At 42.7% G+C, this 25,917-nt stretch overlaps 1 protein-coding gene across 2 annotated transcripts in view; it reads left to right on the plus strand.

Annotated features, from left to right (window-relative positions):
• Positions 1-25,917, plus strand: part of LOC115148600 (double C2-like domain-containing protein beta) — a 363,678-nt gene that overhangs the window by 249,643 nt on the left and 88,118 nt on the right. The window contains exon 12 of one of the 2 annotated variants that reach the window (XM_029690640.1): positions 9,552-9,575. The exons of the other annotated variant lie outside the window; for it this stretch is intronic. Coding sequence (XP_029546500.1) covers positions 9,552-9,575 — 24 coding nt within the window. The remainder of the gene's footprint in view (positions 1-9,551; positions 9,576-25,917) is intronic. 2 annotated transcript variants of the gene reach the window in all.

The raw sequence follows: 25,917 nt of genomic DNA on the forward strand, positions 1-25,917 counted from the left end.
TGTGGCCATTAAGTACTGCACTGCATCTCCTCCTCATGGACTGCACCAGATTTGCCAGTTCTTGCTGTGAGATGTTACCCCACTCTTCCACCAAGGCACCTGCAAGTTCCCGGACATTTATTGGAGGAATGGCCCTGGCCCTAGCCCTCACCCTCCAATCCAACTGGTCCCAGACATGCTCAATGGAATTGAGATCCAGGCTCTTTGCTGGCCATGGCAGAACAATGACATTCCTGTCTTGCAGGAAATCACACACAGAACGAGCAGTATGGCTGGTGGCATTGTCATGCTGGAGGGTCATGTCAGGATGAGCCTGCAGGAAGGGTACCACATGAGGGAGGAGGATGTCTTCTCTGTAACGCACAGCGTTGAGATTGCCTGCAATGACAACAAGCTCAGTCCGATGATGCTGTGACACATCGCCCCAGACCATGACGGACCTGCCGCCTCCAAATCAATCCCGCTCCAGAGTACAGGCCTCGGTGTAACGCTCATTCCTTTGACGATAAACACGAATCCGACCATCACCCCTGATGAGACAAACCACGATTCGTCAGTGAAGAGCACTTTTTACCAGTCCTATCTGGTCCAGCGACGGTGGGTTTGTGCCCATAGGCGATGTTGTTGCTGGTGATGTCTGGTGAGGACCTGCCTTACAACAGGCCTACAAGCCCTCAGTCCAGCCTCTCTCAGCCTATTGCGGACAGTTTGAGCACTGATGGAGGGATTGTGCATTCCTGGTGTAACTCGGGCAGTTGTTGTTGCCATCCTGTACCTGTCCAGCAGGTGTTATGTTCGGATGTACGATCAGCTGTCCGTCCTGTCTCCCTGTAGCGCTGTCTTAGGCGTCTCACAGTATGGACATTGCAATTTATTACCCTGTCCTCATGCCTCCTTGCAGCATGCCTAAGGCACGTCCACGCAGATGAGCCTGTGCATCTTTCTTTTGATGTTTTTCAGAGTCATTGGAAAGACCTCTTTAGTGTCCTAAGTTTTCATAACTGTGATCTTAATTGCCCACCGTCTGTAAGCTGTTAGTGTCTTAGACACAACTGGTCATTAATTGTTTATGGTTCATTGAACAAACATAGGAAACAGTGGTTAAACCCTTTACAATGAAGATCTGTGAAGTTATTTTGGATATTTACGAATTATCTTTGAAAAACAAGGTCCTGAAAAAGGGATGTTTCTTTTTTAGCTGAGTTTATATAAACTCCCATTCATTTATTGGGTAAAACACTAGGGCCGCGTTCAGCAGGACAAACTGTAGCGAAATGTTTTGCAACAAAAAAACTAAAATGTTTGGTTTGATAGGACAATTTTAAAAAGTACCTCCCTCTTTCACCCTGGTCTCTCCCTACCAAACATGCCAGTCTGAGTTGCCAGATTGGGCCTTTGGTTAGTGACTCCCCTTGGGATTTCAGCTTCTCCAGCTGTTTTCAGTCAGTGCAAGGCTCTACACAAAACCCCATGTGTCATAATGGGCAGCAGGCTTCCTCTGCTCTGGTACCTGGCAACGGCCTAGTGAAGCCCCAGTCCAGGGAGCTCCTGGTGACTTTTCTGGCTCCCTCATCCTAGGGCTAGCCTCAAAGAGAGGGAGGTGGCAGTGATGATCACCCCAAAAAGTGAGGTGTTTCGGTGGTTTGCTCAGAAGGGATTTCTGGTGGTTTTCTTTCACTGTTGCAATTACTGCAAGGTTTAAAGTTTTTAAGAGTAACAGGTCCCACATCATCAATTAACATAACTGGAACAAAAAATGTAAATAAAAACACATGCCAAAAAGATTTAAAAAGTAAAATGCAGCCTTATAAAAGCTCTGCTGTTTGTTCATTGGTGGTGGGGAAATTGCACCTTTATGACTTCCTTGTTGTAACAGACAAAATTCTGCCTCACATATAATTCAGTTATTCGGGCCATCTGGGACAGATTTACCCTGCCAGCCCAGAGCCATACTGGCAGTTAACAAGGCAGTTAACCCACTGTTCCTAGGCTGTCATTGAAAATAAGAATTTGTTCTTTACTGACTTGCCTAGTTAAAGGTACATAAAAAAAAAAACTCTGTCAAGTTGGTTGTTGACCATTGCTAGACAGTCATTTTCAAGTCTTGCCATAGATTTTCAAGCTAATTTAAGTAAAAACTGTAAGTAGGCCACTCAAGAACATTCAGTTTGTTTCTTGAAATAAAAAACTCCCTAGTCCTAGCCGATGACAATCATACCCATAATATGATGCAGCCACCACCATGCTTGAAAATATGAAGAGTGGTACTCAGTGATGTTTTTTGTTGGATTTGCCCCAAACATATCGCTTTGCATTCAGGACTTAAAGGTAATTTCTTTGCCACATTTTTGTTTTTGTTTTACTTAAGTGCCTTATTGCAAACAGAATGCATGTTTCGAAAAAAATGTATTCTGTACTGGCTTCCTTCTTTTCACTCTGTCATTTACATTAGTAATGTGGAGTAACTACAATGTTGTTGTGTAATTAATAATTTCACCATTCTCAAAGGAATATTCAATGTCTGCTTTTTGTTTTTACCCATCTACCAATAGGTGCCCTTCTTTGCGAAGCATTGGAAAACGTCCCTGATCTTTGTGGTTGAATCTGTGTTTGAAATGCTCTGCTTGACTGAGGAACCTTACAGATAATTGTATGTGTGGGGTACAGAGATGAGGTAGTTATTGTTAATCATGTTAAACAATATTATACCATGGCATTGTTGAATACTTGTTTCTGATTGGCTTGAAGGGCTTTGTAGAGTATTATTTCCCTATAACTCAAAGTATATTTGCACTGTATAATTCAATGGCTATAGTTCATTCTTACGTGTTCGATGTTTGAGCTGCTTTTGAAAGCAAAAGTCAAATTGAAAACATTATTGGCATTGTTGAATTAGATTTTCATAATTCAACATAAACTAGGACTGATTGTTTGGTTAGCTAAATTAGAAAGTCTGTGGATGTTGGAACACATTTATACCGGCAAATTATAACCATGGTATACAAGGGATAATCGACTCGGGGCTTTATTGCTTTCTCTGGAAAATAATGCAACTCCTTGGAAAGTCGGTTCGACTCCGCGAGCGTGCGGTGGAACACACTTTCCACGTCATTCATTATTTTCCATAGAAAGCATAGCCCCTCGTTGATTATCCCTTACTCATTGCACACAAAGTGAGTCCATACAACTTATTATGTGACTTGTTGAGCAAATTTTTACTCCTGAACTTCTTTAGGCTTGCCATAACAAAAGGGTTAAATACTTATTGACTCAAGACATTTCAGCTTTCGTTTTTAATTCATTTGTAAATATTTCTAAAAACATGATTCCACTTTGACATAATGGGGTTCTATATGTATGTCAGTGAAACAAAATCTCAATTTAATCAATTTCAAATTCAGGCTGTAACACAAGAAAATATGGAAAAAGTCTAGGGCTGTGAATACTTTCTGAAGGCACTGTACATGGTCAATAATTATCTACATGATTGATGCATTTCTGCCAAGAACACAGAGTACTGAAAAAGTCATATGTTTCTTTAATCATGCAAAACAAAGTGAGAGAACAGAGCCCGGAATAAAAATCACCAGGAGGTAATCAACAGAAAGTTATTGGTCCTATTCCACAGAGCACTCATAGCCTGCTAAGTCATCTCATAGCCAGCACAGAGCACTCATAGCCAGCTAAGTCATCTCATAGCCAGCACAGAGCACTCATAGCCTGCTAAGTCATCTCATAGCCAGCACAGAGCACTCATAGCCAGCTAAGTCATCTCATAGCCAGCACAGAGCACTCATAGCCTGCTAAGTCAGGGATGTAGGTCATCAGCCTACCTTTGTGTGAAACTCACCAACCCTCCTCAGGGTACACCACTACTCCCCCCCCCTTAATGCTGAGCAATTCATAGAGCAAGTAAGTTTACTATTGCTGTGTTGATGAAAAATCACCCACGCTCTGGCAAGAGTCGGCGTTCAATATGCCAAGACTGATTTTTGTAGTTATCATGTTAGATGTTGTTGGACTATATAAAGGCATTGTTGCATATATTTGCTCATTCTTACTTAATCTAAGATACTGCATGGGGTGGTACTATTTTCTTAAGTACATTTATTTTCCAAATGGCACCCAGAAGTCAGATTGTATGTCAGATATTTATTGATTTGGTTAGATTTCCCATGGCTGCAATAGTTTGCTAAAGTGAATTGCAGTTGAACATAACATTGTCTCAACATTAGGAAGCACTCCTCCAAAGAAAACGCTCTGTTAATGACATGGTTGCGTTGTTCATTTTCTCTGCTTGGTACTTGACATGACGTGGTATGCTGTCCACAATGGAGCCTCCTTTTCAACATCAACAAAAGCCACTGCAGCTAACAGAAGCATGCTCTTAAAGGCAGACCCGAGCCATTCTTCACAGTCATGGAGTGTTATTGTCTACAATTGTTACTTGAAGATTCTTGCTTTGTGTAAAGTAACACTGAGGCAAAGAAGCCCCTCCAACAGGCTTGGGTGCCCTCTGTGCTCGTAGCTCTGTCTATCGGTCTGGGTGGATGAATGGCACAGAAGGGAGCGCGCAGCTGAGGGACATGGCAGTGTGCAGTAGAGTGGGCGCTCCTGGCAGGCCAGCCTGCATTGATTGATGGCAGCTATTTGCAGACTGGTTAGAAGCGTTGGGCCAGTAACTGAACGGTCGCTAGTTCGAATCCATGAGCCAGTAAGGTGAAAAAATCTGCCGTTCTGCAGTTAACCCCGAACATCAACTGCTCCCCGGGCGCCGATGACGTGGACGCCGATTAAGGCAGCCCCAGCACCTCTCTGACTCAGAGGGTTAAATGTGGAAGACACATTTCGGTTGAATGCATTCAGTTATAAAATTGACTAGGCATCCCCTTTCCCTTTCCCACTGCCAGACTGAGGGACAAATGTGGAGGCGAGGGGACTCGCACGGTCTCTGTCTCCCAGTGTGTATCAGATGAGATGGTATTTTGCTGCATCTCAGTAAGTCAAAGTCAATTCCTCTCCGTCATTTGCATCCTAAAGATCAAATCCCCATTAGGGAAAACAGCGCCACTGTTCATCCCAGTGAATGAGCCTCTGGCAGCATGTCTCATTTTTTGGGGGGGAGTACATATTCAGCTGTTCTTTCACAAGTGCAATGATGTCAGAGGGGAAAAAAGTGTTCATTGTTTACAGTAGCTTCTTTGTTGTTGTCACATCCCAAACGGACGTGGCAGTTTCACCAATTAAGGATTCCAGCTCAAAGAATCGAAGAGGTAAGAACAAATCTCCGCAGGTTGACGTTTATGGAATTATTCTTGTCCTGGAGGCAGACCTGAGCCATTCCCACTAGATGGGCCAGCTGCAAAGTCAAATTTGGCTATATAAAGTGTGTTCGGATAGTGTTAACTAATGGGGAAAACTCTAGAATGATGAGTGAAATTCAATCTTGTGCTTCTCTGAGCATGCTGATATTTCTAAGCCCACATGCAGCTTAGAGGGAACTTGTCTCATGAGTCCATTCTTTGCGCACCAAAATTACATTATGCTTCTCTGAATTGTCTTGTGAAAGAATAACACTGTAAGATCATAATCGTACTTTATAATTTAGCTAGGCATGTTGACAAATTATACCCACCTGACCCAGATTGCGATTTATAATGGACCATTTTTGGATTGTGTAAACAACAACAGTAATTGTATAAAGGCGGAGATGCAGGGCTGTTCCTAAAAGTGTTGCAAAATTCCAGGCACTTTCAATAAATTCCCTGATTTCCCCAAAATCCCAGGTGAGGCATCTCGGAATCAGGAATGAATAAGCAGGTAATTCAGAGTCCTCCAACCAGGAGTTCAGGAAAACCAGGGAATTTATTGAATGTTCCCGGAATTTTGCAACTCTAGTTCCAAACAAAACAAATACAAGTGTGCTAGCTTTAGTTTCTTGATGGCACAGCTAGTAGAACAAAAAAAGCATGTTATAGTTGAAGACTCTTCTTTGAGTGCTAAAAGCACATTAAAATTACTTAGGAACTGTGCACACTTTGGAGAGGTATGTGGCCACTGGCCACACCAGTTAGAACTCTCACTCAAAGCATTTTCATTTTTTATTGATCACTTTAGTTCCCTGTTCTGATTCTGTTCCTCGAAAATAATCCGGTTCTGTTCCCTAAACCAGTTCCAACCCCTGAAGCCAGCGAGGGTAATAGCTCACACGCCAAAAATGTGTACATTCGGGGTCCTTTGAATTCGTCTGCAAATTGATTTAAGCTGGAGCATGTGCACAACCGGTGCCTGGCTCTCCCAACACTCCCACCAGGAGGTCTGGGAGGCACAGTGGGGAGTGGGGAAGACCGAAATAGCCACTGTCAGTGGAGAGAGGGAACCCCACCTCCTGTGTAGATAAGGTGGACATCTCGAGCCGCTATCAGTCCTGACAGTAAGCCAGATGGGGCCATGGCCACTCGGTAGCACAGATGGACAGAGCTTATTGGTTCCACTTCATCCTCCCCTCCCTCGCTTTTGGTTGGTTTCACTCACACATACTGGCCAGCTGCCTCATAGGAGATTTGACTGAGTGCTCTGGACACACTCATGGTCTACAAGACTGTGGAGCTGAGAGAGAGGGAGGAAGAAAGAGATGGGGGGGAGGGGAAAGAGAGAGAGTTGATGTCCTGGGAATTGGCGAGAGAGCAACCCTGAGATGTTGATGGTGGTGAGTATGATTCCAGGGCAGTGGTTGCAGCGGGTGTTGGTATAAAATCTTATCGGAAGTTGTCACAAATGAACGAAGGCCCAGTTCGGTAGTGAAGCATTATGGAAGCCAGTCAGGGAGGAGGGGATTGCTCTTCGGGAGGGAACACAACGGATTACAGGGAATTACAGAACAGATAATGGCACGGGCATAACCGCAAATCGGAATGTCACATTTACAACAACAAACATCTCTCATTTCAGGGATTTTACCTTAGTTCAAGTAAGACCAATAATGTTAATGCACCTGATCTCTGGGTATGTGGCATTTTTCTGGATCTCCTCCAAGGCCTCCATGTTTTCTATATGTTTCAAATGCACCAATCAATACACTCTAGCCTCTTGCTCTTGCTCTTCAAATCAAATGTTGTTGGTCACATGCAGATGTTATTGCGGGTGTAGAGAAACAAGCATTTTGCTATCTAACATTTTACATTACATTTACGTCATTTAGCAGACGCTCTTATCCAGAGCGACTTACAAATTGGTGCATTCACCTTCTGATATCCAGTGGAACAACCACTTTACAAAAGTACATCTATATCTTTTTTTGGGGGGGGGTTAGAAGGATTACTATGTCCTTCTAACCCACCTATTTAAGGAATTCCTTAAATAGGTGGGGTTTCAGGTGTCTACGGCCGGTGTCTACGGCCTAACAATTTCACAACAATACATACAATACACACATCTAAAGTAAAGGAATGGAATTAAGAATATATAAATATTTGGACGAGCAATGTCAGAGCGGCATAGACTAAGATACAGTACAATAGAATACAGTATATACATATGAGATGTGTAATGCAAAATATGTAAACATTATTAAAGGCGCTAGTGTTCAAATTATTAAAGTGGCCAGTGATTTCAAGTCTATGTACATAGGGCAGCATTCTCTAATGTGCTAGTGATGGCTATTTACAATCTGATGGCCTTGAGCTAGAAGCTGTTTTTCAGTCTCTCGGTCCCAGCTTTGATGCACCTGTACTGACCTCGCCTTCTGGATGATAGCGGGGTGAACAGGCAGTGGCTCCGGTGGTTGTTGTCCTTGATGATCTTTTTGCCCTTCCTGTGACATCAGGTGCTGTTGGTGTCCTGCAGGGCAGGTAGTTTGCCCCTAGTGATGAGAGCCCTGCGGTTGCGGATGGTGCAGTTGCCGTACCAGGTGGTGATACAGCCCGACAGTATGCTCTCAATTGTGCATCTGTAAATTATTGTGAGGGTTTTAGGTGCCAAGACAAATTTCTTTAGCCTCCTGAAGTTGAAGAGGCGCCTTCTTCACCACACTGTCTGTGTGGGTGGACCATTTAATTTTGTCAGTGACGTGTACGCCGAGGAACTTGAAGCTTTCCACCTTTTCCACTGCGGTCCCGTCAATGTGGATAGGGGGGTGCTCCCTCTGCTGTTTCATGAAGTCCACAATCAGCTCCTTTGTTTTGTTGATGTTGAGTGAGAGGTTATTTTCTTGACGCCACACTCCCAAGGTCCTCACCTCCTCCCTGTAGGCTGTCTCGTCATTGTTGGTAATCAAGCCAACTACTGTTGTGTCGTCCGCAAACTTGATGATTGAGTTGGAGGCATGCGTGGCCATATAGTCATGGGTGAACAGGAGGGGGCTGAGCACGCACCCTTGTGGAGCCCCAGTGTTGAGGATCAGTGAAGTGGGGGTGTTGTTTCCTACCTTCAACACCTGGTGGCAGCCCGTCAGGAAGTCCAGGACCCAGTTGCACAGGGAGGGGTTCAGACCCAGGGCCTCAAGCATAATGATGAGCTTGGAGGGTACTATAGATGTGTGTTGCAGGTCAGGGTGCCATTGCTGTCACCAATGTTTACGATTGAATATACTGTATTGCGGACGTGACTTGAGAACAGAAACAATCAAGTCTCCCACATAAGTCTCTTGTGATGAAAGGGTCAGTACAACATTGGAATTCACCAAGTACAACTAGTCTATTTCGAAGTCGACTGAGCAATATACAAATCTGCCCATTTGTTTAAGCACTGATGATAGATTGATTCTGAGTTCAATGAGTATAGCTTGTAGAAAGAATGTATAGCATGTAGAAAGAACTGATTGTGAGGCAGTCAATAATCTTATTTACTCTGCCCTATCTTCATCAGTTTTGACTTCTTGAGCTCTATTAGGGGAACTGTTTCTCCCCTGCCTCAACTCCTGCACACCGCCCCCTAAAACAGTTAATTAACGAATCATTAAATTTGGATATGTGGCTAAATGGATGTTTATTTGAACCTCCAGGCACCATAATAATTTTGTACTTTTTTATTGAAATTATACTAATTCTCATTATTTGTTTAGCCTTTGATGCAACAGTTATTTATATGTATGTAACTGACTGACTGAATTATATGAGTGGCACATTGTGTCTCAAACTTTTCTTGTAAAACGGGATTTGGAAATTTCTATTGAAAAAGCTTTGCAAGGCCACCTTAATCCATTTGACAAGTGCAAACAATAAGTTCCAATGTCAACAATGTTTCAAACGTGTCAAACTTTCCAGTAACTCACCATGAAATACAAACTTACATTTCATTTTGCCACACTTTTCATATTCCGTCTCGGTTATTATTGTGTTTCCAAACACTTATTTTTGCTTTATGTATTTTTTGTTTTAAAAAAGGTCAGACAATTTTCTCACTTTTCCACTCTCCCTTTCTTCTGTTTCTTCAAAGGCAAGCTGTGGTTATTTTTCTCTTGATTTCTAAGGTTAATGTTTTTTTCTGTTCCTCTTCCTGCACCTTACTCTCTTGCATGCATTCCTCTCTCTCTGCATGGTCCTGGGGAACAGCTCCCCATCCCCAGGTATAAGAAGGTAAGGCACCGACTCACACTGTACAAACCCTAACCAGCCTACAGCAATCAGAATATATGTCAATTTTTCTCATGTGGTGTGTTGACAAACCAAAACCAAACTCTAACCAGCCTACACCATCCCCAACCAACTCCCACTGGACCCTGTGGAATGGATAGCCCCTAATCAAATCCTTACTAAACCCCGACCAGCAGCCTACACCAACCCAAACCAACTCTCAATGTCCCCTGTGGAGTGAACAAACCCTAACTAAACCCTCACTAAACCCTAACTATCCTACACCAAACCCAACCAATTCTTTCCCACTATTGGCATCACATAATTGTCAAATACTCTTCTCACGCTATCATACTATACTGTGCTGGCCTGGATATTTTTGTTTTCACATTGTCCTTTACTAGCACTGTTCCATTAACTACAGTGGATGTATAACCAGGCCAGTGCTGTAGAGCTCAGCTCGATTCAGTTGTGTGAAAAGGATATAAGGACTGGACTTGACACAATGCCTGTGAGAGTCAGACTTTTAGCTTGGGTACGGCATGTTAACCTCTTTGGTATAGGGGGCAGTATTGAGAATTTTTGGAAAAAATATGTTCCCATTTTTAACTGCCTCCTACACCAACTCAGAAGCTAGAATATGCATATTATTGTTCAGGTTTGGATAGAAAACACTCTGAATTTTCTAAAACTGTTTGAATGGTGTCTGTGAGTATAACAGAACTCCTATGGCAGGCAAAAACCTGACAAGGCTTCAAGCAGGAAGTACCCTGTCTGACAAGGAGTCGTGCGTCTTACCTCTTTTTATTGAAAAGTAAGGATCTTAGCTGTAACGTGACATTTCCCAGGGCTCCAATAGGCTCTCAGAGCCCGCGAAATAACTGAAGGTTTACGAGGGAACCTCAGGTTGAAATATATTATCGCCTTTTGTAAGTGGATGCTCGGAGGACCTTTCAATGATGCGCGTGCATGAGTCGCTTCTGAGGAGAAATTTTATTCGGCTGTTTAGGCTCAATGCATACTCCCGGTCGGAATATTAACACTTCTCTATGACATAAATGGCATAAAAATTGGTTTTAAACAGCGGTTGACATGCTTCGAAGTACGGTAATGGAATATTTAGACATTTTTGACACGCCAATGCGCCATGCGCGACACCGCGAAGAAGCATTCTAGAACTCACGAACAAAACGTCGCTGTTGGAACATAACGATGGATTATTTGGGACCAAACCAACATTTGTTATTGAAGTAGAAGTCCTGGCAGTGTATTCTGATGAAGAACAAGCAAGGTAAGAACATTTTTCTTATAGGAAATGTGATTTTGGTGGAGGCTGAACTGGGTGGGTATCTAAATAGCTAGCCCTGTAATGCCGGGCTATGTACTTAGATTATTGCAAAATGTGCTTCATCCGAAAAGCTATTTTAAAATCGGACATATCGAGTGCATAGAGGGGTAATGTATCTATAATTCTTAAAATAATTGTTATGCTTTTTGTGAACGTTTATCGTGAGTAATTTAGTAAAATCACCGGAAGTGTTCGGTGGGAATGCTAGTTCTGAACGTCACATGCTAATGTAAAAAGCTGGTTTTTGATATAAATATGAACTTGATTGAACAGACATGCATGTATTGTATAACACAATGTCCTAGGTGTGTCATCTGATGAAGATCATCAAAGGTTAGTGCTGCATTTAGATATGGTTTGGGTTTATGTGACATGATATGCTAGCTTGAAAAATGGCTGTGTGATTATTTCTGGCTGGGTACTCTGCTGACATAATCTAATGTTTTGCTTTTGTTGTAAAGCCTTTTTGAAATCGGACAGTGGGGTTAGATTAACGAGATTCTTGTCTTTAAATAGCTGTGAAATAGTCATATGTTTGAGAAATTGAAGTTATAGCATTTCTAACGATTCAAAAATCGCGCCACTGGATTGAAGTGGCTGTTACGTAGGTGGGACGAAATCGTCCCACATAGCCCAGAGAGGTTAAACCACCGGTGTAGATTTATTCCTTCTATATATTGTGGCACATTTCAGGTTTTACAAGTCACAGAGCATACCCTTGTTTCTGTAATTTCTGTAGAATAAGACTATTTCTGGAGCTGTAAAATACAGTGACATTACTTTTACTTAATTATCCAGAGCATGGTTGAATGATTATGCAACCTGAAAATCGTCTGCCAGGCACTTTTATCCTTCTGTGAGTTTAAATCAGAGGTTTTCAATTTCAGTCCAGACTGGGCCATTCCCAGCCTGCACATTTTGTTCTAGCCCAACACTAACACGTCTGACTCAATTAAACAAATAATCAATAAACTGTTGAGTGCTTTGGTCCATAAGACTAGAAAAGTCAACCTAGTCTGATCTTACTGGCCCAGGGTTGTTCCTTTCCCTATTTGTGTTTGTGTAGATGTGGTACATAAAGTTAGTTTCAACCTTGAACTTCCCTCCCTATGTTGAATATTTGTTAAATGATCTTTGCACTGATTGACACCAAATCGTTTCCTCTCATTTCATCCATCCAGACCTACAGAATAACTGGGAAATGTCAAAGTTAGCATATGGTGATATACACTAAGTATACAAAACATTAAGGACACCTGCTCTTTCCATGACAAAGACTGACCAGGTGAATCCAGGTGAAAGCTATGATGCCTTATTGATGTCACTTGTTAAATCCACTTCAGTCAGTGTAGATGAAGGGGAGGAAACAGGTTAAAGAAAGATTTTTAAGCCTTGAGACAATTGAAACATGGATTGTGTATGTGTGTCATTCAGAGGGTGAAGGGGCAAGACAAAGATTGAAATGCCTTTTGAACTGGATATGGTAGTAGGTGCCAGGTACACTGATTTGTGCCAAGAACTGCAACGCTGCTGGGGGGACTCAATATTAGGAAGGTGTTCCTAATGTTTGACATACTCAGTGTATAGGCTACTGTGTGTGTATTTTTCCAAAGCAGTATGTTGGTGCTCAATATTCATTGATACTTTGATATGATATATTGATTGATATGAGTATATGAGAGTATGGTGTATGTTTATTGATCGGTGTATGTTTATCCTCAGGTGCAGTACCTGAAGGTCTTTTACTTTAACTCTGAATCAACAAGTACAGTAGTGGAGCCATTCTAAAGTGGGTGTACATCCTACACCATTCTGTACGTACTAGCAGTATCATTCATAAAGTCATCAAGTTGAATTGAATTTCAGATCAATGTGAGAATGCTATATAAATGCATTATTTGTCGAGGAGACAAAATCCAATTGAAATACTGCCTTTGGCCTCACTGACACTACTGACGGCATTCACGCATTTTCATTTGTCTTGTTAAAGTAGACCTTTAGTCAGGGCCCTATGAAATGCAATGACATTAAAGGAGTAGTTCACTATTTTACAATATGATGTTAGATGGTTCCTCACCCTAAAAGTAGTCTATGGGCCAGGAGAAACTGTAATCTCTGGTTCAGGATTCTTTAAACAGCCATTACTAACTTCAGCTAACTTTAGCCACCCCTAGCTAAACATCTATGGAATTGATGGGGGCATGTGAGCATATATTTTTATTAAATGGCCGAATCACCTTTAAGTGGCATCATACCAAATATGGAGTACTTTTTTTTTTTACACACTCACATTTTTACACACTCACATTTAATTGTTTTATTTTTTTATTTTACCTTTATTTAACCAGGTAGGCAAGTTGAGAACAAGTTCTCATTTACAATTGCGACCTGGCCAAGATAAAGCAAAGCAGTTCGACACATACAACAACACATGGAGTAAAACAAACATACAGTCAATAATACAGTAGAAAAATAAGTCTATATACAATGTGAGCAAATGAGGTGAGATAAGGGAGGTAAAGGCAAAAAAGGCCATGGTGGCAAAGTAAATACAATATAGCAAGTAAAACACTGGAATGGTAGATTTCTAGTGGAAGAAAGTGCAAAGTAGAAATAGAAATAATGGGGTGCAAAGGAGCAAAATAAATAAATAAATACAGAATGGGAAGAGGTAGTTGTTTGGGCTAAATTATAGATGGGCTATGTACAGGTGCAGTGATCTGTGAGCTGCTCTGACAGCTGGTACTTAAAGCTAGTCAGGGAGAAGTGTTTCCAGTTTCAGAGATTTTTGTAGTTCGTTCCAGTCATTGGCAGCAGAGAACTGGAAGGAGAGGCAGCCGAAGGAGGAATTGGCTTTGGGGGTGACCAGAGAGATATACCTGCTGGAGCGCATGCTACAGGTGGGTGCTGCTATGGTGACCAGTGAGCTGAGATAAGGGGGGACTTTACCTAGCAGGGTCTTGTAGATGACCTGGAGCCAGTGGGTTTGGCGACGAGTATGAAGCGAGGGCCAGCCAACGAGAGCATACAGGTCGCAGTGGTGGGTAGTATGTGGGGCTTTGGTGACAAAACGGATGGCACTGTGATAGACTGCATCCAGTTTATTGAGTAGGGAATTGGAGGCTATTTTGTAAATGACATCGCCGAAGTCGAGGATCGGTAGGATGGTCAGTTTTACGAGGGTATGTTTGGCAGCATGAGTGAAGGATGCTTTGTTGCGAAATAGGAAGCCAATTCTAGATTTAATTTTGGATTGGAGATGTTTGATGTGAGTTTATTTATTTTTTTATTTCACCTTTATTTAACCAGGTAGGCAAGTTGAGAACAAGTTCTCATTTACAATTGCGACCTGGCCAAGATAAAGCAAAGCAGTTCGACAACATACAACAACACAGAGTTACACATGGAGTAAAACAACATACAGTCAATAATACAGTAGAGAAAAAATAAATAAAAAAAAGACTATATATGATGTGAGATAAGGGAGGTAAAGGCAAAAAAATGCCATGGTGGCAAAGTAAATAAAGTATAGCAAGAAAAACACTGGAATGGTAGATTTGTAGTTTGAAGAAAGTTCAAAGTTCAAATCTAAATAATATGGTGCAAAGGAGCAAAATAAATAAAATAAATAAATACAGTAGGGGAAGAGGTAGTAGTTTGGGCTAAATTATAGATGGGCTATGTACAGGTGCAGTGATCTGTGAGCTGCTCTGACAGCTGGTGCTTAAAGCTAGTGAGGGAGATAAGTGTTTCCAGTTTCAGAGATTTTTGTAGTTCGTTCCAGTCATTGGCAGCAGAGAACTGGAAGGAGAGACGACCAAAGGAGGAGTTGGCTTTAGGGGTGACCAGAGAGATATACCTGCTGGAGCGCGTGCTACAGGTGGGTGCTGCTATGGTGACCAGTGAGCGGAGATAAGGGGGGACTTTACCTAGCAGGGTCTTGTAGATGACCTGGAGCCAATGTGTTTGGCGACGATTATGAAGTGAAGGCCAGCCAACGAGAGCATACAGGTCGCAGTGGTGGGTTGTATATGGGGCTTTGGTGACAAAACGGATGGCACTGTGATAGACTGCATCCAGCTTGTTGAGTAGGGTATTGGAGGCTAATTTGTAAATGACATCGCCGAAGTCGAGGATTGGTAGGATGGTCAGTTTTACGAGGGTATGTTTGGCAGCATGAGTGAAGGATGCTTTGTTGCGAAATAGGAAGCCAATTCTAGATTTCACTTTGGATTGTAGATGATTGATGTGAGTCTGGAAGGAGAGTTTACAGTCTAACCAGACACCTAGGTATTTGTAGTTGTCCACAAATTCTAAGTTTGAACCGTCCAGAGAAGTTATGCTGGATGGGCGGGCAGGTGCAGGCAGCGATCGGTTGAAGAGCATGCATTTAGTTTTACTTGTGTTTAGGAGCAGTTGCAGACCACAGAAGGAGAGTTGAATGGCATTGAAGCTCGTCTGGAGGGTTGTTAACACAGTGTCCAAAGAAGGGCCAGAAGTATACAGAATGGTGTCGTCTGCGTAGAGGTGGATCAGAGATTCACCAGCAGCAAGAGCGACATCATTTATGTATACAGAGAAAAGAGTTGGCCCAAGAATTGAACCCTGTGGTACCCCCATAGAGACTGCCAGAGGTCCAGACAGTAGGCCCTCCGATTTGACACACTGAACTCTGTCAGAGAAGTAGTTGGTGAACCAGGCGACGCAATCGTTTGAGAAACCAAGGCTACTAAGTCTGCCGATGAGGATGTGGTGATTAACAGAGTCAAAAGCTTTGGCCAGGTCAATGAATACGGCAGCACAGTATTGTTTCTTATCGATGGCGGTTACGATGTCGTTTAGGACCTTGAGCGTGGCTGAGGTGCACCCATGACCAGCTCTGAAACCAGATTGCATAGCGGAGAGGGTGCGGTGGGATTCGAAATAGTCGGTAATCTGTTTGTTGACTTGGCTTTCGAAGACCTTAGAAAGGCAGGGTAGGATGGATATAGGTCTGTAGCAATTTGGGTCAAGAGTGTCACCTCCTTTGAAGAGGGGGATGACAGCAGCTGCTTTCCAATCTATGGGAATCTCAGACGACACGAGAGGTTGAACAGGCTAGTAATAGGGGTTGCAATAATTTCGGCAGATAATTTTAGAAAGAAAGGGTCCAGATTGTCAAGCCCAGCTGATTTGTAGGGGTCCAGATTTTGCAGCTCTTTCAGAACATCAGCTGAATGGATTTGGGAGAAGGAGAAATGGGGGAGGCTTGGGCGAGTAGCTGTGGGGGGAGCAGTGCTGTTGAATGCAGTAGGGGTAGTTAGGTGGAAAGCATGGCCAGCCGTAGAAAAATGCTTATTGAAATTCTCAATTATAGTGGGCTTATCGGTGGTGACAGAGTTTCCTATCCTCAGTGCAGTGGGCAGTTGGGAGGAGGTGTTCTTATTCTCCATGGACTTTACAATGTCCCAGAACTTTTTAGAGTTGGAGTTGCACGAAGCAAATTTCTGTTTGAAAAAGCTAGCCTTGGCGTTTCTAACTGCCTGTGTGTATTGGTTTCTAACTTCCCTAAAAAGTTGCATATCGCGGGGGCAGTTCGATGCTAATGCAGAACGCCACAGGATATTTTTGTGTTGGTTAAGGGCAGTAAGGTCTGGGGAGAACCAAGGGCTATATCTGTTCCTGGTTCTAAATTTCTTGAAAGGGGCATGCTTATTTAAGATGGAGAGGAAGGCATTTTTAAAAAATAACCAGGCATCCTCTACTGACGGGATGAGGTCAATATCCTTCCAGGATACCAGGGCCAGGTCGATTAGAAAGGCTTGCTCGTTGAAATGTTTCAGGGAGCGTTTGACAGTGATGAGTGGAGGTCGTTTGACCGCTGACCCATTACGGGTGCAGGCAATGAGGCAGTGATCGCTGAGATCTTGGTTGAAAACAGCAGAGGTGTAATTAGAGGGCACATTGGTTAGGATGATATCTATGAGGGTGCCAGTGTTTGCGGCTTTGGGGTTGTACCTGGTGGGTTCATTAATAATTTGTGTGAGATTGAGGGCATCAAGCTTGGATTGTAGAATGGCTGGGGTGTTAAGCATGTCCCAGTTTAGGTCGCCTAGTAGCACGAGCTCTGAAGATAGATGGGGGGCAATCAGTTCACATATGGTGTCCAGAGCACAGCTAGGGGCCGAGGGGGGTCTATAGCAGGCGGCAACGGTGAGAGACTTGTTTTTGGAGAGGTGGATTTTTAAAAGTAGAAGTTCAAATTGTTTGGGTACAGACCTGGATAGCAGGACAGAACACTGCAGGCTATCTCTGCAGTAGATTGCAACACCGCCCCCTTTGGTCGTTCTATCTTGTCTGAAAACGTAGTTAGGGATGAAGATTTCACAGTTTTTGGTGGACTTCCTAAGCCAAGATTCAGACACAGCTAGGACATCCGGGTTGGCAGAGTGTGCTAAAGCAGTGAATAAAACAAACTTAGGGAGGAGGCTTCTAATGTTAACATGCATGAAACCAAGGCTATTAAGGTTACAGAAGTCATCAAAAGAGAGCGCCTGGGGAGTAGGAGTGGAGCCAGGCACTGCAGGGCCTGGATTCACCTCTACATCCCCAGAGGAGCAGAGAAGAATAAGTATGCAGGTACGGCTAAATGCTATAAGAATTGGTCGTCTGTGACGTCCAGAATAGAGAGAAAAAGGAGCAGGTTTCTGGGGGCGATTAAAATAGCTTCAAGGTATAATGTACAGACAAAGGTATGGTGGGATGTGAGTACAGAGGAGGTAAACCTAGGCATTTAGTGATTATGAGAGAGATATTGTCTCTAGAAACATCATTGAAACCAGAAGATGTCATAGCATGTGTGGGTGGAGGAACTGAGAGGTTGGATAAGGTATAATGAGCAGGGCTAGAGGCTCTACAGTGAAATAAGCCAATAAACACTAACCAGAACAGCAATGGACAAGGCATATTGACATTAAGGAGAGGCATGCTTAGCCGAGTGATCAGAGGGTCCAGTGAGATTCAGACAGCTAGCCGGGCCATAGGTAGCAAGCTGGTGGGAGATGGGAGGGAGGTCTGTTTTTAGCCACCTCGTGCGTTTCCGTCTGTGGGTTAGTGGGGTTCCGTGTGGAAGGGGGGACCTGTCCAAGTTGGCAAAATAGTCTGGAAGGAGAGCTTACAGTCTAACCAGACACCTAGGTATTTGTAGTTGTCCACGTAAGAACCGTCCAGAGTAGTGATGCTGGACAGGCGGGCAGGTACGGGCAGCGATCGGTTGAAGAGCATGCATTTAGTTTTCCTTGTATTTAAGAGCAGTTGGAGGCCACGGAAGGAGAGTTGTATGGCATTGAAGCTCGTCTGGAGGGTTGTTAACACAGTGTCCAAAGAAGGGCCAGAAGTATACAGAATGGTGTCGTCTGCGTAGAGGTGGATCAGAGAATCACCAGCAGCAAGAGCGACATCATTGATGTATACAGAGAAAAGAGTTGGCCCAAGAATTGAACCCTGTGGCACCCCCATAGAGACTACCAGAGGCCCGGACAACAGGCCATCCGATTTGACACATTGAACTCTATCAGAGAAGTAGTTCGTGAATCAGGCGAGGCAATTATTTGAGAAACCAAGGCTATTGAGTCTGCCGATGAGGATGTGGTGATTGACAGAGTTGAAAGCCTTGGCCAGGTCAATGAATACGGCAGCACAGTATTGTTTCTTATCGATGGCGGTTACGATATCGTTTAGGACCTTGAGCGTGGCTAAGGTGCACCCATGACCAGCTCGGAAACCAGATTGCATAGCGGTGGGATTCGAAATGGTCGGTAATCTGTTTGTTGACTTGGTTTTCGAAGACCTTAGAAAGTCAGGGTAGGATAGATATAGGTCTGTAGCAGTTTAAGTCAAGAGAGTCCCCTCCTTTGAAGAAGGGGATGACAGCAGCTGCTTTCCAATCTTTTGGAATCTCAGACGACACGAAAGAGAGGTTGAACAGGCTAGTAATAGGGGTTGCAACAATTTCGGCAGATAATTTTAGAAAGAAAGGAAGGGTCCAGATTGTCTAGCCCGTCTGATTTGTAGGGGTCCAGATTTTGCAGCTCTTTCAGAACATCAGCTGACTGAATTTGGGAGAAGGAGAAATTGGGTGGGCGAGTAGCTGTGGGGGGTGCAGTGCTGTTGACCGCGGTAGGGGTAGCCAGGTGGAAAGCATGGCCAGCCGTAGAAAAATGCTTATTGAAATTCCCAATTATTTATCGGAGGTGACAGAGTTTCCTATCCTCAGTGCAGTGGGTAGCTGGGAGGAGGTGTTCTTATTCTCCATGGACTTTACAGTGTCCCAGGACTTTTTTGAGTTTGTGTTGCAGGAAGCAAATTTCTGCTTGAAAAAGCTAGCCTTGGATTTTCTAACTGCCTGTGTATATTGGTTTCTAACTTCCCTGAAAAGTTGCATATCACAGGGGCTGTTCGATGCTAATGCAGAACGCCACAGGATGTTTTTGTGTTGGTTAAGGGCAGTCAGGTCTGGAGAGAACCAAGGGCTATATCTGTTCCTGGTTCTACATTTCTTGAATGGGGCATGCTTATTTAAGATGGCGCGGAAGGCATTTAAAAAAAAATAACCAGGCATCCTCTACTGACGGGATGAGGTCAATATCCTTCCAGGATACCCGGGCCAGGTCGATTAGAAAGGCTTGCTCGCTGAAATGTTTCAGGGAGCGTTTGACACATGCACCCATTACTTCCATTGATTTTGAGCTAGCGGATGCAGAAGTTAAGTTGAAGTTTGTAATGGTTGTTTAAAGAGAACTGAACCATGGAATACAGTTTCCCCTACTTCCAGGGTGAGGAACCATCTAAAATGAAGTTGTAAAATAGTGAACTATTCCTTTAGTGTTGCATTGCATCTCATTTAACTAGCATGTAACAGACCTCTTCTGCAACAATCTTCTTCTTTTATCCACAATAAACCTTACCGTGTTCCGTTTTCCACCAGATATGTGCATAGAGTCTAAATAAGCCCTGTCCCAGAGGTTGAGCCAGGGCATTTCTCTGACGTTAAAGGGATACTTTGGGATTTTGACAATGAGGACCTTTATCTGCTTCCCCAGAGTCAGATTAAAAAGGGTATCCACGAGTTATGTCTCTGCTTTCATTTTGAAGGAAGTTGCTAACTAGCGCTAGGTTAATTGCTAACTAGTGTTAGTGCAATGACTAGAAGTCTATGGATATCTGCTAGCACGCTAGGGTATCTGCTAGCATGCTAGTAGATACCCACAGATTTCCAGTTATTGTGCTAATGCTAGTTAGCATTGGCTCGCAAAATTACCTCCAACTTCCTTCTTACTGGACACAGAGACATACAAATGGTATCCACGAGTTCCTCTGACTCTTGGGGACTGTAGCTCAGTTGGTAGAGCATGGTGTTTGCAACACCAGGGTTGTGGGTTCGATTCCCACGGGGGGCCAGCACAGAAAAAAAAAAAATGTATGCATTCACTACTGTAAGTCGCTCTGGATAAGAGCGTCTGCTAAATGACTAAAATGTAAAAATGTAGATAAAGGGCCTCATTGATAAAATCCCAAAGTATCCCTGTAACATTCATCGGTGAGGAATGCGATGCATCCATCACATCTCCATCATGTCTTACTCTAATAATTCATCAATGCCTCTCCCGTCACACTAGTGGCAGGAAGCCACCACCTAAACACCTCCATCGATCTGAGGAGGACACCGGTGGAGGTAACTCCTCCCATCCCACAAGTGCTGCAAGATAAAGGTTGGCATACTTTGCAGAAGCTGCCTTTGGCTTCTTTGATAAATAGGTAACAGTGAACGTATTGAATGGTTCCTACATTTGAAATTTACCGAACTCCTGTTTACTTTTACAAAAATAAAGTCCACACATGCCACAGGCACGACACACAAATGCAGCATCGAGGGGAAATTGGTATGAACGGCTGTGCGGGGTGTGTGGATACACTGATGTACGGCGCCCATCTGCCTTTCATAACGGTCATTTCTCTTCTCCCTACCCCCTATCCCCCCATAATTGTGATCAACTGGCTATTCACTGGTGGCTTAGGCAATCACCATGGAGGGAGATGTAGATAGATACTATGTCAGCCTATTCAATCAACTGCCATTTCTGAATGCTTTTTTTGTGCCATAGGAAGATATGAATAATATACATAGTAGGCAAGTCAAACCCATTTTCATGATTTCTGGAAGATCATCAAAATACATAAAACACATCACATTTTTGTGCTCATTCAGCAGTTGGTCAAAACTGCATTTTGAAGTATCCAAATCAATATACAGAAACAGTTTCTGATATATTGAAAACATAAAATATACTACCTACACATACAGTACATTTACAACAAAAGTAGTCATATTACTTGCATTTTTTTTATCAAGCACCTTATATACTGCATATGCACCAAGAACCATGTTGTTTTAACATGTGGCAATTAATCACTCGTATTGATTAGGGGGAATCAGGTTGTATGCGCTGTTGAAACTAACACAACTAAAATATCAGATGGAAACTATAAATATTGTTTAGCGGACAAACTGCTGAAGACAACAAGCTACATTTTGGATTGTTGCATTTTGCTTCAAGTGGGCAGCCAACACGGAAAGTTAAATGCAACACTATTTTGTTAATCACTGGTATCGATATCAATTTCAAATCAATAAAACGGGCAAAAGTTTAGGGTGTATGCGCTGTTTAAACTAACACTATTCAGAGGCTACACTGAATCTGACAATAATTGTTATATTACTCACTAGAAGAGAATTTGCTGTGGACAGTCAATTCAATTCTAGAATGTCAGATGGAAGTTTTGGGTGGCTGCCGAAATGGGGAAGGAAACAAATCAGTTGCTTTGTTATTTAACTTAACTAATCATGACCCGCCATAGGATATCAACAGTGACAGGGTTTGGCTGTTATTTGAGTTATAGTTTTACTCTCAAATCCATGCACTGGTGTGAAGCCAGTGACTTTTATACAGAGAGTGCCCCAAATTTTCCCTGCCATTTGAGTTTGAAAATTATAGTAGAATTCTAATCTGTTTAAAAATAAATAAACATTTAAATTTAGGCTGATGTGTATGTTACCCACTCACAAATTCTTGGCATATTTCTTAATAGTTTAACCATTTACAGTTTAAAAATGCTCTTATGCACAATTTAACCGGGCGCTCTAGAAAGAGCTCTGTTAGTAGCTGTGCAGTAGGCCATTCATTCACCCTGCCTAGATACAGTTGAAGTCGGGAGTTTACACACTTAGGTTGGAGTCATTAAAACTTGTTTTTCAACCACTCCACAAATGTATTTTTAACAAACTATAGTTTTGGCAAGTCGGTTAGGACATCTGCTTTGTGCATGACACAAGTAATTTTTCCAACAATTGTTTACAGACAGATTATTTCACTTATAATTCACTGTATCACAATTCCAGTGGGTCAGAAGTTTACATACACAAAGTTGATTGTGCCTTTAAACAGCTTGGACAATTCCAGAAAATGATGTCATGGCTTTAGAAGCTTCTGATAGGTTAATTGACATTTGAGTCAATTGAAGGTGTACCTGTGGATGTATTTCAAGGTATACCTTCAAACTCAGTGCCTCTTTGCTTGACATCCTGGGAAAATCAAAAGAAATCAGCCAAGACCTCAGAAAAAAGTGTAGACCTCCACAAGTCTGGCTCATCCTTGGGAGCAATTTCCAAACGCCTGAAGGTACCACGTTCATCTGTACAAACAATAGTACACAAGTATAAACACCATGAGACCACGCAGCCGTCATACCGCTCAGGAAGGAGATGCGTTCTGTCTCCTAGAGATGAAAGTACCTTGGTGTGAAAAGTGCAAATCAATCCCAGAACAACAGCAAAGGACCTTGTGAAGATGCTGGAGGAAACGGGTACAAAAGTATCTATATCTACAGTAAAACAAGTCCTATATCGACACAACTTGAAATGCCACTCAGCAAGGAAGAAGCCACTGCTCCAAAACCGCCACAAGAAAGCCAGACTACAGTTTGCAACTGCACATGGGGACAAAGATCGTACTTTTTGGAGAAATGTCCTCTGGTCTCATGAAACGAAAATAGAACTGTTTAGCCATAATGACCATCATTATGTTTGGAGGAAAAAGGGGGAGGCTTGCAAGCTGAAGAACACTATCCCAACCGTGAAGCACGGGGGTGGCAGCATCATGTTGTGGGGTTGCTTTGCTGCAAGAGGGACTGGTGCACTTCACAAAATAGATGGCATCATGAGGTAGGAAAATCATGTGGATATATTGAAGCAACATCTCAAGACAACAGTCAGGAAGTTAAAGCTTGGTCACAAATGGGTCTTCCAAATGGACAATGACCCCAAGCATACTTCCAAAGTTGTGCCAAAATGGCTTAAGGACAACAAAGTCAAGGTATTGGATTGGCCATTACAAAGCCCTGACCTCAACCCTATAGAAAATGTGTGGGCAGAACTGAAAGCGTGTGTGAACAAGGAGGCCTGCAAACCTGACTCCATTACACCAGCTCTGTCAGGGGGAATTGGCCAAAATGTACCCAACTTATTGTGGGAAGCTTGTGGAAGGCTACCTGAAACGTTTGACCCAAGTTAAACAATTTAAAGACAATGCTACCAAATACTAATTGAGTGTATGTAAACTTCTGACCCACTGGGAATGTGATGAAAGAAATAAAAGTTTAAATAAATCATTCTCTCTACTATTATTCTGACATTTCACGTTCCTAAAATAAAGTGGTGATCCTAACTGACCCAAGACAGGGAATTTTTACTAGGATTAAACGTCAGGAATTGTGAAAAACTGAGTTTAAATGTATTTGGCTAAAGTGTATCTAAACTTCCGACTTCAACGTCTTATCTTTAGTATAAAGAGACATAGACAAAAAAATTGTTATGTGAGTATATGTGTTTCAGCTTTGGTTGTAGTTGGTTATTCGATGATGGCCTCCGACTCTTATTTTCTTAATTAAACAATTTTTCGAAATGTTAACGAGAGACTTCCATGGCTCAACTCGGACCATCATACATGGTGGACATCGTACATATCGTCCATAGTATCCTGTAGAACACTTAACCAGATGTCCAGGTATTTCAGACCAGGGCCACTGTCTGGTCCTTCCATAGCCTGATGGAACCAGCCTGATCTCATTTACATTCTGTTTCGGTCAGTCCGCTTGACAAGGCTAGTCCTTTTAGTAAAGAAGTGACTGGGCATAGGAGGTTGTAGCTGCATAGGGAGCTTTGGTCGAGTGTTACCTCAATGTGTATTTAATGCTTCCACCCATACACCGTAACAGTGCAGGACCACAGTATCAGTGCCTCAAAGCTCCCCAGTATTCTATTTTCATCTATTGATCTATTGCTCCTCAGCGATGCAGCAGAGTTGAAGGAGCAGATCTTGGCTTATCCCATCCAGATAGCTGTGCGCTTTACTTAGGGAAGAATCCTCTCACCCAACCCTCAATTTACTCAATACATCAGCCTCGAGCTGCCTGTCAAAGGCAAAGTCGATATTTCATGCTTCCTGTAGACATTTTTTTCCAATCCTATTGGATTCAGCCCAAAGACTGGTAGTGGTATCTACAGCAGAACATAGCATAGAAACATTTGGAGCAGTGGGGCCCAGAAGAGAACACGTTGGGAGTCTTTTTGATAGTTGGGCACAGTTCCCAAACAGATCATATCAATTCACATCTGTGGAATGGCTCTGAAGCCGCTTGCACAACGGAGAAATGCTGGCCCCGCTGCACTATCAAAGAGAACATTCATCTGTGTTCCACACAAACATCTGACTCAACCTGGGGCTTTGTAGAAGAGATGAGATGCTGTTTGCTGTGAATGAAAGGAGGAGAGGCTCCAAGCGTAGAGAAGGGGTCCAGAGTACAGGCAGTAATGGAACTCCAGGCACAACAAACGACTGCTAAGAGCAGGCGACTTTGGAAAAGAGAGAAACCTCCTCCTCTGTCCTTACAATAAGTTTTCATGGTTAGATTTTGATGTGAAATTGAAATATGACATGAAGTGCGTTTGTGACACGCACAAATATATAAAAGGTTTTAAGGATGAGAAGATTCCACACGAAAACAGGAAAATGTGCTTTGCACTTTTTCACCTGACACTCAGTGGAGCAGAAAACTGTATATTACCATTTGTGGTTCTGACAAGTGTTGCTCTGTGTTGGGAGAGAGACACAACACACACACATACACACACACACACACACACACACTCACAAGCACACACACACACACACACTGTGTGAGGAACTTTCATCCCCCACATGGCTGAGCAAATACGTTTGGGAGATAGGATAGCACTGACGCAGACACATGCACATGCACGCACCCACACACACACACACACACAGTTAAACTTAACAGAAGGGGCACACACACAGTTAAACTTAACAGAAGGGGAGAGAGAACAAGTACAAGTGTGATTCAGCTGACAATGGGTGATTTGCAAACAAGTCACAAGCAACTAAGAGTTACAAAAATATGTTTCTTGTAACTTCAAATATTGATGTTCATCAGACAATGCCATCGTACAAGGATGGGCAACTCCGGTCCCTGCCGAAGTAGTTGATACTGTACATCAATGGTGTTTGGTTGGTATAGGGAGATCTATAAAGATTCGCTTAGCATGGCAAGGTAAGTTGTTATGACTCACCAAAGAATTCATTATTTTGTGAAGCCGGTATCAGTAGTAGAAAAGCAACAACTGCCAAGGCCCGAGTCTATTTAAATCAATTCATCCACTCTTTTATGGATGCTGTCTATCTCTGTGTTTGCCGTAGAGATTTCACTCCTTTGTCATCTCTTTTCAGTACATCCATATTCATTTGCAGACAGCCACATCAAATAACTTTGCTGCAGGTAGCACTGTATTTTAATTTATTAAGGATCCCATTCTCTTCCTGGGGTCCAGCAACATTAAGGCAGTTATATGCAATTAAAATATAACATTACATTACATTTCATAAC

Source organism: Salmo trutta, chromosome 15 (assembly GCF_901001165.1).
Source record: "Salmo trutta chromosome 15, fSalTru1.1, whole genome shotgun sequence".
NCBI lineage: Eukaryota > Metazoa > Chordata > Actinopteri > Salmoniformes > Salmonidae > Salmo > Salmo trutta.